This window comes from Pipistrellus kuhlii, unplaced genomic scaffold (genome assembly GCF_014108245.1).
Source record: "Pipistrellus kuhlii isolate mPipKuh1 unplaced genomic scaffold, mPipKuh1.p scaffold_m20_p_5, whole genome shotgun sequence".
Classification (NCBI taxonomy): domain Eukaryota; kingdom Metazoa; phylum Chordata; class Mammalia; order Chiroptera; family Vespertilionidae; genus Pipistrellus; species Pipistrellus kuhlii.
Genome location: NW_023425551.1, coordinates 67,044,579 through 67,065,543, shown reverse-complemented (window position 1 = coordinate 67,065,543; position 20,965 = coordinate 67,044,579). Strand labels below are relative to the sequence as shown.

The window sequence follows — 20,965 nt, the reverse complement described above, 5'->3', positions numbered from 1 at the left end:
CATATCACCCTTTTATTATATAGGATATGTTTCTGGAATTATCAAGTACAAGAGAGCGTCATGGCAGAAGGAGCAGTAGGCCCAGAGTCAGGGCCACAGATTGCTCTGCCACTTAAAGCAGATCATTTGGAGTATTGCCCCTGCATATTGCCACATCTTTAAAAACAACCTTCCAGCTTTTGTGATTTGATATCATACATACTAGTCTCACACATTCTGGTCTCCATGATGGTGTAGAAGTGACTGACATCACAATCCACTGCCATCAGGATTTCTCCGCTGATCACTGTAGAGCAACCCCAGAAACCCATGTCCCCTCACTGACCAGATCTACTGCCCTTTGCATACCCCACTGTTCAAATGCTAGTTGGCTTTGCATGCTAGCCGAGTATCCAAGTGCATGCCAGTTTACAAACATTTGTGAACACCCACGGTGTGAAAGGCTTCTGATGAGCAAGACCTGAACATCACACATGCAAATGCTTTTACTTTTCAAAGGACTTTCCCACCTGTTGACTCATTTCAATCTCATACAAAACTAGGAGGCCTATAAGTTAAGCATCATTAAGCTCATTATATAACTAAGACAGCATGGAACGCAAAAGCAGCAGGAGTCTTGGCATCTGACAATCCCAGTTTGCATCCTAAATCCACTTCTTTCTATTGGAAAGCCTGGGGCAAGTCACTGTTCTTGCAGAACCACCATTACTTCATCTGAACAATGTGGAGAATATCTCCATCTTCCAGGTGGCTGTAAGCATTTAGGGTATGTGACTACCCCAGAGATACTTCATAAGTAACACGGTGCCTATCACCATCTTTATTAGGAAACTAAGTCCCCTAAAAATAACTGACATTTCTAAGGTCACACTTCTGATTTTGGCATCACAAAAACCCAAGCGCATTTGTCCTAACACCCAATCTGGTGCTGTTTCCACTAAACCAAATTATCCTGGTGACTCAGTGACTGACAATCATGCCTAATATCACAGCCAAACTATGTAGTAAATGAGTTCATTTAAGGGCTCAAATATCTATTGCTCATTAGAAGAAATTCTGATGGCATAAAACAAAAAGCTGTGGATCATAGTGAATACAGAATTTATTACACAGCAGGAGTAGGTTCCTGCATACCAGCAAGAATGCTACCTTCAGAGGGTCAGATACAATGTGGGATCCTCTCCATATTACCAATCTCTGCAGCTCTAGAGGGCTCCACTGTGTCCAGTCTGGGTTCCACGTTCAGGAAGAGGCCTCCTCCACTGGCATTGATGGCACAACCCAAGGGTCTCACCAGCACTGAGATCTGATACACTCCAACAGGTAGCAGGTCAGTCTGGCAGACCACATCTGTTTGGTTTGAGAAAATAACTTTGCAACTTGTTTTATTCACTGTAATCTGCAAGGCCTGGGAGTCACCCGAGAAATTAGATCCAGTAATATAAACCAGTAGGTCCATGTCACCATCTTAAAAAAGAAAAGAAATTAAAAGAACAAATCATCTCTCAGGGATCACTTCATTTCAGATAACTCTCCCTGACATCAAATGATCATTTTCTTTCATCGTCCCCTCTCATCTTCAGCTTCAAGGAGTTGCATGCTTACTCAAACACTGGACATTGGCATTTATCATTGTAAGTATACAGCCTCCATCTAAAATGGTCTCAAAAGTAGTAATGAGAGAAGACAAGTCAATAAAAATTAGGGGAAGTCAAAGTAAAGAATATTTCAAAACAAGAAACAAAGAAAATAAAACATTTTAAGTCATCAAAAATCCACTTGTCTCCATTTTCAATCATAACAATATCAGTTACATTGGCCAAAAAAATACACTTTCTGTTGCATCACTAAACATCCACTCCATAAACGGATGCACCTCCTATTCACCCATCACCAGCACACGGCCGCTGACAAATCATTCTGTGCCTAAAGTTCATGACCATCTCAATGCCCAATCACAAATCTTACCAAGGGAATACCACACAGAGTGGACCCGGGGAGTTGATTCTTCAAAATACTGGAAAGAACAGGAACCTGAGCAATGAGCTGGTATGTCATTCACTTGCACAACTACCTGAAAAAAGGCAAAAGAATGAAACCCAAATGTATGCATTTTATGTACTCAGTAGTATTCATACCAGTAAAGTACTTGTGAAATTTGTCCCAATTAAAATATGTTCATGATTCACTTATTTTCTTTCTTCTATTTCCCAGTAATAAACCCTAAATTGTAATGAATGGCTCAAAATATGTCAGACTCTTAAACTGATGGCAAACATGCTGAAACCTCACATTTCTACAATTAAATGTGCTACATCTTGAATAAATATCCTCTCTGTCATATAAAACTAAATTTAATAAAATTCAAACTGCACAAGGACTTTTTATTACTTTCTATTTTTAACTTGGTAGATATTTCCTGTGAAAAGCCCTTTCTTTGCTGGTAAATGCCAGAAAAGTAGGCACCTTCCTTCCACCATTACCACACGGTTATATAACTAAAAACTGGAGTATTTGGACACTTGGTTTGGGGTCTTTTTTTTTGTCCTAGAATAGGGCCCCAAGAAGAGACTACAGATGACCCTTGAACAACATGGGTAAATGTATTTTTTATAAATACTATAAATATATTTTCTCTTATTTGAATATTTTCTTTTTTCTAACTGCTTTATTGTATACAGTATGAAATACATATAACTTACGAAATATGTTGTTAATTCACTGTTTATGTAATTGGCTACTAGTAGTTACGATCTGTGGCAGTCAAAAGTTACATACAGACTTTTTACTATGAGGGTGTCAGTGCCCCTAACCCCTGATTGTTCAAGAGTCAGCTTGTACAATCTTGTACATGTCTTTCCCTTGTACTGGAGCTAATGTTAATCTAATAGAATCCTACAATACTTGGAGATGATAAAAGATATGCTCATTGGACTCTCTACAAAGGAAATATGAATAAAAGTACATACACTGTATTTTATGTTAATGTTTTCTTATGGAGGAAAAGGGTATTGGGATAGCATAAAGGCATAATTGATAAAGAACACTTTGATTTTATCTGTTTTATTTTATCCATAAAGACAAAAAATACTAAATATATCAACATGTTGATGATTATTAATCCTCAGTTTAGATACCCTGGTTTTGGTTATATTATTCTTTATAGTTTGGTATTTTAAATTTTTCTCAAATTAAAAGCAGATGACTTATAACAGGATTATGGGCAGATGGGAAAGAAAAAAAGACATTTTAAAAAGAAAAGGAGTTGACTTAGCTCATTTACTTTTCAATATCACTGTGTGGAGGTATAAACCATATGTACTTACAGAGGTTCTCTATTTTTTATACCATAATAATAGCATCAATAATTATAATAACAGGCCGAAACTGGTTTGGCTCAATGGATAGAGCGTCGGCTTGGGGACTGAAAGGTCCTGGGTTCGATTCCGGTCAAGGGCATGTACCTTGGTTGCGGGCATACCCCCAGAAGGGGGTGTGCAAGAGGCAGCTGATCGATGACTCTCTCTCATCAATGTTTCTAACTCTCTATCTCTCTCCCTTCCTCTCTGTACAAAATCAATAAAATATATTTAAAAATATAAAAATTAAAAATAATTATAATAACAGGATGTTGTGTTTACAAAGCATTTAAATTTTCAGAGTACTTTCCATACCCTGTGGAAGTAGAGAGAGGATAGCCATAACTGTCTCTGTGTTATGGGTTATAAAACTTATCCTTGGGATTGGTCCACAGTACACATTAAGGAGGGGCTGAGACAGATATAAAACTAGTACTTGCATTTGGGGTGGCCCATCTACTCTCACCTGAGGGTGCTGGTTGGCAGTAACCAACATGTCTCCAAATACAGGAGCAAGAAAAACTCCACCATCATATAACACACGAATGGTTGCAGTAGGGTTCACTCCAGTTAGATTTTCATCAGAGACCTAAGATGATCACATTTCTGGTGAATTCTGTCATGCAATAGCAGTCTAGTCTTGTTTTAAACAAATAATAAAAGGTCTTTTCACATTCTGTTTAAGATAATCTGATAGCTAGACAGTGAAAATGGAGTGACTGGAGATTGAAAACTAGAAACCTGACATAAGTAATGACCAATGAAAGCCCCAGTAGGTTAGAAGGATATTTATTTGCAAATGGAGTTCTACAAAAATTATTTCTCTAAGTCTTGAAATACTTTTGTTTCTATGTGCTTTTCTATTTTGTATGTTTGCAATCCAAAATATTACAATGAAATGTAAGGAAACAAGTGCTATGAGATGACTACTGTCCTTCCTCTATCTCCACCCAGATATTTTGTTTAAAAACCAGATGACCCATACCACCATATAACAGGGATCATATTCCATCTCAGATTTCATGTTATAATAACCAAATGCTAGATGATCATTAGATTATTTTTAAAAACCTAAATATGCAAGAGCATCTGGTTTTGTCATTACCCAAAGACAGCAAATCCTTTTCGAAAGTTCCTTCTGCTGTGCCATCTGCCTCCCTCATAATCTAAGTCAATCACATCTGCTTAAATTATCCAATAACAGATGCAGAATTGGTGTAAGGTGGACACTGACCAACAATGTCTCTACCCACACTGAGTTAGGAAAGGAGACCTTGGTTCAAATTGCTTTATCAGAGATATGATTCACAAATGTGTCTTGAAAACTTTCAGAAAGAAAGATAATTGAGCCCCTTTGTTTGAATATTCCAATAAAATTAATAATTCATGACAGTTTTCATTTATATTATTCTGTTATTTTTCTTTACAAAATTGTGCCAGGGCACAAACCCCATAGCACCAAAAGGGATACCATACATACCCTGATGAAATTGGGCAAATCCCCAACCTGGGTGGACCAGGAGAGGGTCCATACATGTTCATAGCAAGACTTCAGATCCTCCGTCACAGTGAAGTCACTGACATTGAGGTACCTGGATGTGAAGTCATCAGCATTCTTCTGTAAGAGCTTACGAAGGTGACTAGCTGAAATATGTACAGGAACATCTGTGGAGAAGGGTTGTGATATACAAAATACAAGACATAAATTACTCTCCCTCATAGAGTCTCATCATGATGATAACAGAGAATAAGTGTCAAGATACTTCTAAATATTCAGGAGACTCTGATGTTCAAAATAAAGCTTCAAGAGAAGCCCCAGCCCCGTTAAGGTAGATATGAACAGATGCTCACTTTTTATATCATGGTACCTTTTGTCAGTATCACATCTCAGTGCAAGCAGAGAGCACAGTCACATTTGACAAAACTATCTCAGCTGTCAGCTCAAAATATAGACTTCAGACATCCTAGTAATGCCTGAAAGTCTAGTTAAATGTTGAGTTTTCCCGGGGGGAAAAATGTAGCTGGCTCTGTGAACAGAGAAAAGTTGGCCACCTTTCACAGGGGATGGGAGAGGCACACAGCAGCTGACATCCATAAAAACATAGCCAGCCCAGCTGAGGAATGCTGACATTTAACTTTGGTTTCTCTGTTAGAATTTCCTTTAAGCCCAACCACCTGCTTCCCCATTCCACATCACCATAACACTGGGTACTTTAGTCCTACTTGGGTTTGAACTGTTTCATGTTTTACCAAAAGTTTCCATTTCATTAGCTACTTCAACAGCTCTGGAGGTGGGTCATTGGGTACCCTAATGCCTCCATTAGAGATGAAAACTAAGAAGATTCAGAAGCTTGTCAACCAAGTGAGGAAGGTTTCGATTAAAAACCAGGTTGCCTTCTACCTACTCAAGAGTCTTCCTCTTAAAACCCACATTGCCTTGGAGTGTTAATAAAATACCACTTTATTTCAAAAATGCAAACAAAATTCTTATCCTTTAAAAAAAAAAAAAACTATTCTACATTTGCATAACTTGGGCCATCACCATTTCAAAAGGCCAGGTGAAGGCTGGCTTCCCCTGTTGTTCTGCAGGCAGTGATGTGAGAAGCATCCACAATAGAAGGTGGTGGCAGGAAGAGTCTGTCTATGCATGGGCTGCAAGTGTCTCATTGTTGATAAGGGAAACAGCACAGTGATGGACTTCACAGAAGCAGGGTACTCTTGGCACTGATTCACCCACTTATCAGACTCCAGTAGCGATAGAGTCCAATAGCCTAAGGACCTCAACTTTTCCTGAGTTGCCCAATTAGAGTGAAAATACCACTCCATTCTTCCCACTCAAGAAGATTTATTGCAAGCCCAGCATCTTTCTGCCTGGGAGGGCAGAATTTGTTGGACCATGCACCAATTTTTATACGGCCACTCTTGAGTTCTCTTGAGCCTCCTTTCTGATTCCCTATTTTATACAAATTAAATAACAAATTATAATCATTTATAACCCTGATCCTTTGTGAAATGTATATGTTATTGAAGATTTAGAAACTACTCTCACCGCATCTGAAAGCTCCTTCTACCTTTGTTATGACCACTACTATCCTCAATAGCATATGGCATCATCGTAGAGTTTAATTCAGAAGACCCCTGGCTACCATGGATCTTGGCCTAAAACACCAGAGAGAAGAGGGCTGACCTGAGATCAAAGACTCAATTCACACCTGGACCCTGCCTTCAACTATTTGTATGGTTTTGGGGCAAACCTCGGTGCAGTGGGCTGAATGGCGGCCCTCCAAAAGATAGGTCATGCTGGCCAGTGTGGCTAAATGGTTAGAGCAGCAGCCTGCACACTGAAGGCTTGCAGGTTCAATTCTCAATCAAGGGCACTACCTAGGTTGCAGGTTCGATCCCTGGTCCAGTCACATAGATGTCTGTCTGTCTGTCTGTCTGTCTGTCTCTCTCTCTCTTCCTCCCCACAAAACCCTCCCCTACCTTCCATTCTCTCTACAAATCAAAGTAAAAAAAAAAAAAATCCTTGGGTAAGGATTTTAAAAAAAGATATGTCAATTTCCTAATCCCCAGAACCTATTAACCTGTTAACCGGGAAGTTCCCTTTTTAATCACGCCACGTATAAAGGGTGCATACTCTTTCACTAGGACATGTCAGTACATCACGCCCGGTGGACGTAATTTCATATTATTATTATTTTTATTTATACTTAATTAAAATAAATGAAATATATTTTTTTGTTTATTTATATATAAAGCACAAAAGAAAATACAAAATTACAAACAAATAGAAAAGAATACCAACAAAAAAAATGGAAACATCGAATTAAAAAATTATAAATTTTACAAACAATTATAAAGATTACAAAAAATATATACTGTCCGTTTCAGGGCGCAACATATATTTCAAAGACGTATTCATATATCCTCCTTGTTCCAGATATTGTTTACATTTGACGTATTTATAAGTCCCGCTCGGTTAACAGGTTAATATTACATTATGTACAGCATAAGGTGGGGCTAAGTCAAAGCCTGAGAAGAGTTTACCTTGGATTGTCAGGGTGGGCCCTGGATCACATATATCCTTATGAGAAAGGCAGGGGGAGTTCTAAGACAGAAGAGGAAGAGACAATGAGACCATGGAGGCAGCGGGTGGAGCCTTAGCCAAGGGCAGCCATCAGATGCTGGAAAAGGCAGGAAATGGACTCTCCCCATGAGTCTTCAGAAAAAGTGTGGCCCAGCCAACAATTTGATTTTGGACTTCTGGCCTCAATTGTGAGAGAATGAATGTCTGTTGTTTTAAGCCACGAAGTTGTGGTCATCTGTTATGACAGCCCCAAGAAGCTAATCCACTGTTTCCACATCTATAAAACTAAAAGTTTGGGGTTATATTAGCAACAATATGTTATTGTTATTGTCTAAGTCTTCTTTTAGTAAGATCATTTTCAGACCCTGGAAAATAAACAAAATATCATTCAGACTGTCCCCCTGCCTGACAATCTCACAGGATGTTGCCTGTCTACGAATGCCCCTAAAACTGTAAATGAGAAAAGCTGCACCATCCCCCCATTTGCCCCTTTACCAGGAATCACTGTATTAGAAAGGTGGATGTGAAAGTGTCCTCCTAAAGGTGGACTTGTTCTCTGGAGTCTCTGCGTTGCCACCTGGACCATCCCAGATCCTTCTTCTGCTCCTTCAGTGGGCACAGCGCTGTGGCATATCAAACATGGAGCATTAACCAGAGTAACCTTCCAGAATGCTGCTCCAGGCAGAACATAGGTCCTTCTCAAAGACCAGCTAGTCTCCCACGGTTCCAGACCACCCTGAGTTCAGGCTCCCAAATATCCAGTGCCCCTCTCCTATCACAGTAGAAAAAGTGTGCTGTAATTTTAGGATTTTTTTAAGAATGCCCATCCTTCCCTTTCACTGGGCACCAGTGGGAGGACACTGGCCTTCACAGCTCTGGTCCCCAGCACAGAGTAGAGGGAGAATGTGGTATTCTCAACCACACTGACATAGTTAAATGCACAGGCAGGGACAGAAACTTCCCCGTTCGGTGTCTGCAGCTGAAACACGGGCTCCAGCTGGCTAAGTTCTTCTCTAACACCTGCACACAAACACACTGACTGCCTGATGCTGCTCTTAATACCATAAATGGGCCTACTAAATTGTGACACACCATGATGAGGAATACCGTTCACCCATTAAAAACTTTATTTTAGAGGAATGTTTAATGAAATAAGGAAAATTTTAAGTTATACCATTAGGTTGAAAAGAGCATGTTACAAATAGAGTATGTTATTTTTGGCCATACTAAAAGGTTTAAAAGCATATATATATATATATATATATATATATATATATATATATATACTGCTTGGGGAAATAGGCAACCAGAATATGGATCCAATAGGTTAATTAAAATTATGTCTGAGCAGAGTGATTTTTATCTTCTCCTAAGTGTTTTTCTATATTTTCCCAATTTTCAACAATAAATGTATCTAATTTCTGTCAAAAACAGTATTCAGTTTTACATACTGACATGGGTAACACAACCAGACAGAAACAGTAAGACAAAGTGACACTATGGGCGTTGGAAGATGAATCTAGGAGAGGCCAGACTGAAGGCTGCCTGTCTTGCTTAGACTGAAAGCTGCCAGGACTGAAGGGACTTGAGGAAAAACCAGTAGGGAAGGGTGTGAGGACCACTCTTAAGAGTGGACCTGTTCAGCCGGGACCGGTTTGGCTCAATGGATAGAGCGTCGGCTTGGGGACTGAAGGCCCCGGGTTCGATTCCGGTTGTGGGCATGTACCTTGGTTGTGGGCATATCCCCGGTGGGGGATGTGCAGGAGGCAGCTGATCGATGACTCTCTCTCATTGATGTTTCTAGCTCTCTCCCTTCCTCTCTGTACAAAAATCAATAAAATATATTTTTAAAAAAAACAAAACCTAAATTAGTCCTATCGGTTCAGAATTATTAATAGCTTCAACATTTGGGGCACAGGACTGCAGCTTGAGGGTTGGGGCAGCTCCGTCCCCACCACCAAAGAGCTTGCACTCTTTCATTCTATTGATGGATTTCACTTCTTTCCTGACCAGAGGACCAGGTCAAGGAAATCGGAGTGCAAAGTCAAGCTCTCTGCACCTGCCATTAATACGCTGTCTTAAGCATGGTGTAAGTGTGAGAACTAATTTTGGAACAAATTAGAAAGAGATGGGGGTGTGGGGTGAATTGGTAAATTGTAAAGGCTGAGCTTCTCAATTCTTCCTGTCCTACTTGGGTTTTGGAATCTGCATGGTTTTATTAACCAACCAGTCACTCCAATAAATTCAATAAAATAAATAAATAAATAAATAAATAAATAAATAAATAAATAAATAAAACAAAAAGAAAAGATTGAATTAGAGCCTACACATGCTCTGGGAGCTTAGAGGAAGAGCCTGCTCTTTAGTTATTGCTTTGTGAATTTGACTAAGAAGTTTGACTAAAGAAAAGCAATGCTTACGGGGCTCTAGTGCCATCTGGTGGTGAGTTCTTAGAAATAGCTGTGTTTGTTTCTTGAGACCCATTTAGCCTCAAATAATTCTAAGATTAATATGTGAGAAATGAAAAGAGGGGTGTGAACAGAAAATGGAGGCAATGTGAGCCTCTGAAGAGCATAAACATACAACTACTTTTAAACAAATTCTCTTGGAACTAGTTCTTGAAGTGTAGTCCCCCCGGACCAGTAAAATCGGCATTGTGTGGGAACCCACTGAGAATGCAAATTCTCAGATCCTGCCCGATACCCAGGGAATTAAAGATGGTGGGGTTAGGGCTCAGTGACTTATGTTTTAACAAGACCTCCAGGTGTCTGCATTCTTAAGAATGAGAAGCAATGCTTTAAGCAATAAGGTGGGTGATTTTTCCTAATAAAAGTCCCACCTTTGTGTCCTATAGGACCAACTGACAATTCTAAGGAGTGACCGGTGAACAAAGACAACTTCTTACCTTGCAGTGATAAGTGGGAGCTCTGAGCTACACCATGCCAACCAGGAGGTTACATGGTAGACTGGAGGGGATCCCACCACAGAGAGTGATTCCACCAGATTCCCACCTGGGCGAGCTGTTCCAGACTCAGCCTGAGAAACTGGAGAGCAACAATCCAATTAATACCAAGTAACTCAAGGTGGAAGGCCAGCTGTGAGGAAAGTCCCCGCTGGAGATGCTGAGTTATAATACTTAGATCTCAGCACACACTCAAAGCTGGGACTCCCGCTCTTTGCTGGATGCAGAGCACAGTGAGAGGAGGCAGGAGTTTAGTACCAACAACAACAACAACAAAAAATGCAAGGTCATGGTGTAAGGAGACAAAGTCTGATTTCACTGCAAATTTTAAGGAGACATAAGCCAGACAAACATCACTCCCTGTGTCACAGGAGGACCCTCACACGGATAATCAACCACAGTGTGGATGGCCATCTTTCCCTCCTTTCTTTTCCCTAGCAACTCCAGGAATGCCCAGCAGATCCTCCTTAGGAAGATCAAACACATGAGGCACGTACTGGGGGCACCTACTATAATATTTATCCACAGTGTAGGGTCAGCACATGAGCAGGAAAAGTGCACACTTTGAGACAGACCACTGTTTAAACCCTGATTTTCCAGTTCTCTTAGATTACCATTTGACTAATCAAACTAATTTAAGACATTTTCTCATTTGTAAAATGGGAATTGTGACATATACCAAACTGCACAGCAGGGAGAGTTTAGTGAGATGGCAGATTTAAATGGTCAGCACAATGTAATTTAATATTCTCCTCCCTTCCTACTAGGTGCTGTATAAAAGATAGCTTCTTCCCCAGGACAGTACAATGAGACAGGAAACAGTTAAGGCAGTAAGCTTGCATACTCAATACTTAGCACAGCACCAGGCACAGAGTAGTAGGTGCTCAATAAATGTTGATTCATTCAGCTGGGTATGGAGTCATTGAAGTTTTGGCTTTGGTATCAATGATCTCAGGGTTCCAGGGTTGCCCACATCCCAGCTATGGATTTGGAGCAAGATACTCAGCCCCTCTTAGCTTCTGTCATAAATCAGAACTTTAGTCCCTTAATATGGCCAGATATTGCTGTGTTCTTCAGCACTTCATATGACAGATAGTAACTGATAGATCAAGAAATCCTTCTGGACTTCTTATAAACAGTAATAATATGTTAATAGTAATAATAATTGCTCATGTTTATTGAGCATTTACTATGGTCAGGACCTGTGATGAGTGTTTTCCATTACACTTCAGTTAATCTTTGCAGTTAATCCAATGAGGCAGAAATCTCACTATGACTATTTTATGGATGAGGAAACCAAGACTTCTCAGCAAGGAAGGAGTAAAATTGGGGCATCAGCACAATTACCAGAAGCAAGAGCAAGCATTGCAGGGAATAGGAAAAAAAGAGGAACTAGCAAGAGAAATATAGGACCAAGGGCACACAATACCATCCCCATCTTCTCTCTAGGAAAAGGCAGGCAAGACGGAGAATCACCTATGCTCTCTTCATTAAAATAACAGCAGCCCCTAATAGAAAAGTTTAAGGTCAACCTTCAATAGACAGGACCATGGAAGAGAGTGGATTTGATGTTCACCTGTTAGGTTTGTGTCTGCAATAATAATTTCATCCACATAGAACAGGCCCGTCTCCTGAGCCTGAGGGAAGAGGTCAATTTGATGAACCAGCACCGGGGAGTTTGCCAGAGACCTCTGGAGACGCTCGGAGCCATGCAGGCAAGTCTTCCAGAGGTCAGTGCAGGTGAATCGCCAGCTGGAAAACAAGTGCACAGCGGAAATGGGCCTGTGCCTGCACATCCACAATCCCCTCCCGTTAGAGCCCTCATTCTCTAACCTGGGGGCCTGAGGACTGTGTAGCCAGGAGAGGGACCCTGTGAACCCCCAGCACCCAAACAGGCCTGTGTGCCTTGGGTACAACATCCAAGACAGGCTGTTAAACTGAACTTGTGCTCTCACATTAGCAAATCACATTTTAAGGCAATCATTCATTTCTGACATGAAGTCTTTTTCAAATTCTATATAATAAAAGCCTAATATGCTCATTATCCGGTAGACTTGTCAAATAATCAAAGCATAATATGCTAATGATATTCTAAGGACACTCAACCGTTCACTATGATATGCACCAGAGGGCAGACTCTCTGACCGATAGGTAGGTCAGCTTGCTGCTGGCTTCTGGCCAATTAGGAATGATCGAGACTGAATGAGACAGGCTGGACACACCCTTGAACCCTCCTTCAAACCCTCCCTGGCTGGCCAACCTCCTGCATCTCTCTCCAGCCTGATTATGCACCAGTGGGTCCCTTGGCCTGGCCTGTGCCCTCTCAAAATCCAGGATCCCTCGGGGGATGTCAGAGAGCCGGTTTTGGCCCAATCCCACAGGCCAGGCCAAATTGGTGCACCAAGCCTCTAGTTATAAGTGTGTGTCTCAGGCAGATAGTATGTTAGGCTTTAATGAGAAGGAAGATTAATACTCCTGGACATTACAGTACTATTTAGGTTTAAAACCACTTATAAAACCCATAAGAGATTTTTGGAAAGAGCACTGAGTCAAGGCACCGAGATGCTTGAATTTTATTCCAGAATCTTGTTCACTCGCCAAATTTTGGTGAATCATCAAATGGGGTGAGTCAACACCCCATTTTTCTCATCGGTAATGTCCAGGAATATTTTCTAAAGCCTCTTCCAAATACTATGTTCTGTGACTCTATGAGAAATGTCAGACTCCTTCTAGGAAGATTATATTCCTCACCACTAACTGTTTTTACATCAAACTTCTCGAGGCTCCATTTTTTCCCCATCTGTGTTCAGAGCCCTGTTAGCTCGTACCTGAGGCACTGTCCCCGAGAGAGCTAATCAGCCAGTTGGCAGAATTCCCACACCTCCCCACAGATTATTTACCTTTCGGGACTAGTTCCCACGAGTCTCCAGTCACAGGTGATGTTCTTAATGATGTTTTGAAGATCGATTGTGAAAGACACGGTCACCTTCATGGTCTTATTCATGTGGCCTTTGTATGCAGTGCACAGCTGTGGACACCAGATAAGTGCTTCAGCTCTATCAGTGCAGGAAGCAGCCATTCAAACAATGTGAGGTGAGGAAAGCCCAGTTCTCTAGGACACTGCGTCACACTGTGAGGGAGTTAGCTCGGTTCCTGCCCTCCCGGACCTTACCCATCTAGCAGGAGAGTAAATTGTTATTTTCCGAAAGAGAGTTAGTAAGTGCACTGTGTTTGGCAATGACAATTTTAGAGGATCTCAATTAGAAAACCCCTATTCTGACCCGGTTACCTGTGCAACCTTGAACAAATCACTTAACCTCTCTGAGCTGCAATTCCTTGACTCTTAACTCCCCAGCATCCTTGGTTTCTAACTCTGAGTTAAGTAAAATTATTTGGCTCAAAAAGTAAAATTATTTGGCTCAAAAAGTCTTTAGAGCAGAATTTTTTTTTTTACTTCAGCACTATCGACATTTTGGATTGGATTTTTATTTTTCCTGTGAGGAGTCTATTCTATGCAATGTACATATTAAACAACATCCCTGGGATCTACCCAGTGAATGCCAGTAGTACTGACCCAGTTGTGGCAAACAAAAATGTCTTCATAAATTGTCAAATCTCTGCCTAGGGAAGGGGGCAAAATTATGCCCATTGGGAGCTTCTGCTGTATGCGAAAGGCTGAGACATGGATGGTGCTCCAACCTGAACTATTCAGTCCTGTTCCCACTGCCGTTCAACTAAGCCAGGACCAAACCACTGCCATGGGCTCAGCTTCCCCAGCAAGGCTCACCCTGGTTCCAATGGGGCAAATGGGCTTCATCTGAAGAACTGCAGAGCCATTGACACAAAGAAGTTAAGAGGGATTCAAGAAATGGGTCAGTCAGCCCTGGCTTGTTTGACTCAGTGGCTAGAGCATTGGCCTTCAGCCTGAAGGGTCCTGGGTTTGATTCCAGCCAAGGGCACATGCCTGGATTGGGGGATCAATCCCCTTCGCCCACCTTGCCCAGGAAGGGGGCGCGTAAGAGACAACCAATCAATGATTCTCTCTCATCACTGATGTTTCTATCTCTCTATCACTCCCCCTTCTTCTCTAAAATCAATTATATATATATATATATATATATATATATATATATATATATATTTTTAAATAATATTTAAATAAATAAATAAAAAGAAATGGGTCAGACAATGGATCAATAATAATAATAACTATAATAAAAAAAAACAATAGCTAGCCTCAGCTGAGTCCTAACCATGCACAGGTACTTTAGTGGAATACCTTATTTAATCTTCACCCAAATCCTGAGAGATAGACATTATTACCCATTTTTCAGATGTGTATACTAAAGTAAGATGTTGAGGGCACACAGGGAGTAGAGAGTCAGAATTCAAAACCAGAAAGTCTGATTATAGATCTGCACTGATACCTAAAGAGCAAAGAAAATAAAGAGGGCCGTGGGGGCAAAAATAGAAAACTAAAGCAAAAATCAATAAATAATACAAGAATAAACTTTCTGTTTGGCATACTCACAACTGTAGACCGACTTTTTACCCACCCCTGTACAAAGCATATAAAAATCCCCATAGGTTTCCCACAGATACAAAGGCATTTCTATTAACAAGTAGCTAATGGGGGGCTGGAGGCATCTGTTCACACCTGAAATGGCATTTAAGAAACCGAGAAGCTCAGCCAGAAACATGTTAGGCAAATCACAGGAAACACAGCAATCACTCGTTTGACCTTCTGTTTCTTCATCTCAACCCCCGAGAGGAAGACCAATCCCGCCCTGGCATGAGGACTGCTCTGTACCTGTGGGTACTGATCCAGCCGGTAGCCCTGCTGGGTGGCAGGGGGTGTGAGGACAAGGTGTTGAGGCCGACAGAGGCTGAACCTTCCACAGAAGGGCTCTGTCCCACTGGTGAGGTCCCCATCAAAGCTGGAACCTTCTGGGCCTGAATGCAATTCAAATAAAATGAAAATACAGGGTAGATGTTTAAAAGACAGAGCTTCCCAACATGTGTGCAGAACATGAACTATCAGTCCCCAGGATATTGACACCCCCAGCCCTCGGGTGAGCTGGGCAGGGCTTAGGGTGCCTTACAGCCCTCCATTTGCAGGCTCCAGCTATGAAAAATCCATTCTGTCACCCCTAGAGCATCGGGAATATACATAGTCCCCCCCTTACCATGATTTCACTTCCACCATTTCAGTTACCAGCAGTCAACCGTGGTCCAAAAATATTAAATGGAAAATTCCAGAAACAAACAACTCCTGGGTTTTTATTGCATGCCACTTTGAATAGCGTGATAAAAATCTCACACACTCCCTAGCTTAGATGCTTCCCACTGATAGTCACTCAGTAGCTCTCTGGGTTCTCAGATCCCAGTGCTTGTGTTAAAGTAACCCTCTTTTACTTAATAATGGCCCCAAAGAGCAAGAGTAGTGATGCTGGTCATTCCGATATGCCAAAAAGAAGCTGGAAAGTGCTGTTAAGCAAAGTATCAATATAGTCAATAGTCGCCTAATGTTCTGTCATAATGCATACATTATTCACCTCCCTTCATCTCATCACCTAGGTCCTAGGCATTTTATCATCTTGCATCATTACAAAAAGAATAAGGGTGAATACAGTATAATAAGATATTTTGAGAGAGAGAGAGAGAGACACACGCCACATTCCCATAACTTTCATTATAGTATTTTGTTATAATTGTCCTATTTTATTATTAGTTATGGTTGTTAATCTTTCCCTTGCTGAATTTATAAATAAATTTCATCAGAGGTATGTATGTATAGGAAAAAACATGGTATATCCAAGGTTTCATGTACTCACTGGGGTTTGGATAAAGGAGGACTACCATTTCCAGGTATACCATGACATGAAAAATTGTTGAGAAGTAAAAAGATAAGGAGTGTCTATTGAAACTTAATTCACCTTAGTATTTTTTAAATATACCCTCTCGAGATCAACCAAAGGACTTGTATGCATGCATATAAGCAAAACCAATGGATGAAAAATTCTGGGGAGGGAGGGCATGTATGGGAATGGGGAGGAGAGTAATGGTAAGATATGTACACATATAATACCTTAATAAAAAAAATAGAAAAAAATAATAATAATGTAATAATATAGCAATATCCTTGGCCTCTACCTACAGGATATTGTGTCATATGGGGACTAGACTTAGCAGTGTGATTACTTCATAAGTTATATGAATGTCTAATAACTGTGCTGTACACCTGAAACTAATATAATATTGTATGCCAACTATAATTGGAAAATAAGATTTAAAAATATCATAAAAAATAATTCTAAAACCCTATTTCTGTCTGTTCCTCCATGTGGGCACACAGTAGTCAGTCAATAAATTATCTTTTTTATGGATCTTGAAAATAAATAAATAAATAAATAAATAAATAAATAAATAAATAAATAAAATATACCCTCTCATTTTTATAATTTGTTAAGACTATTGTTTTATGTAATAATTCCTTTACTCAAGATGCAATTTAAATTAAATAAGATTTGTACTGTCTTGCAGCTTCCCACCTATATCTTTTGCAAGTCTTTTCCCACTGTGATCCTTAACTCTAACTCCCCGGCACCTTGGCTTCTAATCGGACAGCTCAGGAGGACACCACACCAAGCAGCTCCCTCCCAAGAAAGTGGCCACTCCTTTGGCCACTCAGTGTCCAAACCCAGTTTCCATATCTTCCTTGACTCTATTTGCACATTGGAGAGGAAATGAACATTGTTCCCATTTTACAAGAGAGAAAGAGAGAGAGGGAGGGAGACAGGGGGGGTAGGGGGAGGAAGGAGAGGTAGATAGAGTGAGAGAGAGAGAAGGGGAGACAGAGAATGATGGAGAAGAGGGTCAGAATTTGTCAAGCCAGGGACAGCACCTTGTTCAAATCCAACTCGGAGTAGGATGTTAGCCGAAAAGGGTTCCAGCTGGCATTTGACTGCAAGTAACTCTTCAATGGCTGTTTGAATCTGTAGAAAGGAAAAGCTACCAGGAGTTTATACCGTGGATGTAAAGACCACCCCTGGCTCCCCCACCTCTCCGTATTTGAAGGAGGTTCCCACCTGATGGGCTGTGGCATTTGCAGGGAGAGGCTGGCTAGAGACATTGTCCCAAGAAAGGAAGAAGTTCCCACTTCCAGACACAGTTAGCATCTAAAAAGTCAAGAGTGACAGGACTTAATTACATGTGCTAATCAAGCCATAGAGGTCATTGAAGAACATACTTCTTGGCTTGCTATTTTCTTATTAAAATTTCCATTTTTAAGCTATCATCTAGAAATATCTGGAGAACACAAGTGTTATCTCCTAATGAAAAAACTTGCCTTGGAATAATGTTCATGTCTGTCTCCCTATTTATCTTTGTTACTCCCTCCCCGCCACACACATGGCCCCTGAATAGCCCACTTTCCTCTCTTCTCCCCACTCTCTCCCTCCCAGGGGCCTGGCAGGCAGAAGCAGCCACATGGCATTGTCACACTCTCAGAGACTTGTTCCTGGCTTCCAATACATTCCCTGCCAGGCACCTTACACTTTCATTATGGAGTAAGACCTATCACCTTATGTCACTTGTTATTTTTAACTTCTTATATCACTTGTGATTTTCTTTTTTATTTTCCTTGTGGCTATTTATATACGTGTGTGTATATGGGTGTTTTTTTAGACTAGAGTGTAAGCTTAAAAAGCAGAGTCCATAGTGACTCATCCTGTACACCAAAAAGTAAACAAAAATACACCAAAATTATACAACAAAAGTATAGAGCACAACTGAGAGACCCAAATGCCTTGACCTTTACAAAGTAGACTTAGAAAACAGAGTCAATAGGGAAATAGGACCTGAATCAGTCAAAAGGCTATGAAATCTTGGGTGTACTAATATATGCTTTAGCGTGCACATGTGGGTGTGGATGTTCAGAGGACCCCCCTCTCCTCTCTAAGGAGCAAGTTTCCAAAAGAATTATTTATCTGGACCTTAAATTCCTGAAGCTAAGTCCATGAATAAAGTCATCTCAATTACAAGACTTTGCATTTTTTTAAATGTCCCCACGACCCTATTGGATACATATCCTTTTTCTTTGGCAGCAGAGTGATAATTACAACTCAAATTTTCTGCTCCCGGACAGTGATCCTTCCACTAGGCAACATTACATCCCTTCCGGAATTCAAGCCCTGAGCATAAGTCCAAGTGACTGAGAAGACAGACCTGGATCTCCGGAAGTCTCAGAGTGCGGATTCGGATCTGATGCTTCTCCCGCAGGTAAGTGCTGACCACATCGGGATTCAGCCAAGTGTTGTGGATCTGGACACCAATTCTCATGCCCCGGCTGGGGGCTCTCCCACTCTGCTCTGCCTCCAGGTAGTACCTGGCTCCCCCGAGCAGCTCCAACTTGGGGGACTTCCGTTGCCAGGTGCCGTCATCATTCTCATTCCGCTCCCAGGAGTCAAACCAGTCAGCAGTGCCCACCCTGATGGAGGCCACCTTCACCTGTGCCCCAATAAACATGTCACAATCGGCACTGTGGAGCTTCTGAGTTTTTCCTTCTCCAACAGCAAGTGTCTGCACAGCTATTAACAAGGACCTGAGGACTGGTCTGCCTTTTCCAGCCAGTTAGCCAAGTCACAGTGAGGTTTGTGGCTGTATATGCTTCTGCTCCCCTTCTTCCCCCTCTTTTTCTCAATTGAATAGTATTGAGGAGAGGCTGCATGGGCCACCTTTAGAGCAGCAACAGCCAGCCTGAGACCCTGGGTTTACATGATGCTGCAGATAAAGCAACACCAAGCCCTTCAAGAAATGTAGAAGGAGCGATCACAGCAAAATCTGTAATGTTTCTCTAGCCAACTAGCAATTAATATGCTTCATTTAATGGAAGCATATTAATAACTTGAAAAGAGATCTTTTGGTTCTTTATCAATAGCAAGTAGTGAGTTTGGCTGTTTGTTAAAATCACCTTTTCTACCCTTCAAAACTGATGGGGAAATTCCTACAGAAGACTGATTATATCTCTACCCAAAATTAGGGGGCAAGGCACAAACTTTGGAGTCAGACAAATATGGCTCTTATTATCCCAAGTGGCTCTCAACTGACCATATAACACTTCTAAATCCCAATTTTCTTATCTGAAAAATAGAAATAAATATACATAGCTCACAGAAATGCTGTGAAAATTAGAGACAAGGTATATTAAAAAATGTAGCATAATGTCCAGCCTATAGTAACTGCTCAATAAACAGTAGGTGCCAACATATTCAACCAAACTTTTTTCAACAATTTAAAGCATGTCAATTATATCTCAATTTAAAAAAATTTTAATGAACCCCTCCCCCATCAAAAAGAATCTATATTTGCCTAATGGTGTGTTACAACTATTTGTAGAACATAAGAGTTTTAGTTTTAGATTTTTTTATTTTTTTAAATTTTTTTTTAATGAGTGGAGGACTGGGGACAAGGAAAAAGAAAATGAGAAAGTAAATACCTTGGTCCTGGGATCCTCTGACCGACTGAAATGCAGGGAAGCTTGGCTATCTGCCTGGATCCAGAAAGTGTAATTATTTGTTTCTGGGGCCACAAAGAACCCACTGAGTCGTGCTCTGTAATACAGAGGAACACAGGGTTATACGAAAGCAACCAAGGCCCAAATCACTGACCCAGCAAGTGGTTCTGCTGTACTTTGTTCTTCTTTATGGAAATGAGGAAGAAACACTTGACTTTTGTACCACGGGATTGGCCTGCATACCCTGGAAACAGCTGTGCACCAACTAGTTTCAATATCTCAACCCATCCTTTCACATCAGCCACAGCTCCCCTGCCATCCCGTCCTCTTTGGGAAAGTGGAAGCCCCAGCATCAGGCAGTCTGGAGGCTTCGCTGAGAATCTACCTCACACAGCAGTGCAGGGTCTAGTCCCTGGTAGGAGCTCAATCAATAGTAAACATCATTCTTATTATTAGAAACAAGGGTAGATCACTGTTCAGAAATTGCACTGACTTGATCTGGAACCCTTGTTCCTTGTCTCCATCTCTAACACATTCATTCATCACAAGTGATATTAGATCACCCCTCTGGCTGAAGTCACACATTAGCCACCTTACATTCAGTCTGTGCAGCCGTCCGTGTATGGGGATAATCATACATTAGCTAGAATGTTTCCTCCCAAATAATTTTGACTTCAAGACTACACTGCATATCTTTATGAGGAGTAAAGTGATAGACCTGAAATGGCCCAAAATGATAGATATCCAGAGGGACTTCTCTCCATTTCCTCTCCCTCATGTAGACATTAACTTCCTAGAAACAGGTGTTTATGTGGGATTTGACATGCAGGTGTGTCCTTTTAAAAATCATATTCCCATGGAGAAAGAAGGACATGTGCCCTAATGTGGCTTAGGTGAACTTAGGGATAAATTATAGGGCCTTGAAGTCAAAAAAAATTTGAACTTGGTTCTGCCATTTGATTATTGTGCAATATTAGAAAAGCCACTTTATCTACTGGAGACCACAGTTCCTCATTTGCAAACTAGCTCTGAAATACTTCCTC

At 40.9% G+C, this 20,965-nt stretch overlaps 1 protein-coding gene across 3 annotated transcripts in view; it reads right to left on the bottom strand.

The window, feature by feature from the left end:
* The window catches only part of PKHD1 (PKHD1 ciliary IPT domain containing fibrocystin/polyductin), a 385,065-nt gene that overhangs the window by 332,016 nt on the left and 32,084 nt on the right, over positions 1 to 20,965 (bottom strand). For all 3 annotated transcript variants that reach the window (XM_036415099.2, XM_045572881.1, XM_045572882.1), the window contains exons 15-27: positions 19,905 to 20,019; positions 18,635 to 18,916; positions 17,497 to 17,586; positions 17,313 to 17,403; positions 15,219 to 15,361; positions 13,309 to 13,436; positions 11,985 to 12,160; positions 10,352 to 10,490; positions 7,942 to 8,069; positions 4,840 to 5,024; positions 3,826 to 3,948; positions 1,969 to 2,074; positions 1,192 to 1,467 (exon numbers count right to left, since the gene is read on the bottom strand). In XM_036415099.2, the coding sequence (XP_036270992.1) occupies positions 1,192 to 1,467; positions 1,969 to 2,074; positions 3,826 to 3,948; positions 4,840 to 5,024; positions 7,942 to 8,069; positions 10,352 to 10,490; positions 11,985 to 12,160; positions 13,309 to 13,436; positions 15,219 to 15,361; positions 17,313 to 17,403; positions 17,497 to 17,586; positions 18,635 to 18,916; positions 19,905 to 20,019 (1,982 nt within the window). The remainder of the gene's footprint in view (positions 1 to 1,191; positions 1,468 to 1,968; positions 2,075 to 3,825; positions 3,949 to 4,839; positions 5,025 to 7,941; positions 8,070 to 10,351; positions 10,491 to 11,984; positions 12,161 to 13,308; positions 13,437 to 15,218; positions 15,362 to 17,312; positions 17,404 to 17,496; positions 17,587 to 18,634; positions 18,917 to 19,904; positions 20,020 to 20,965) is intronic.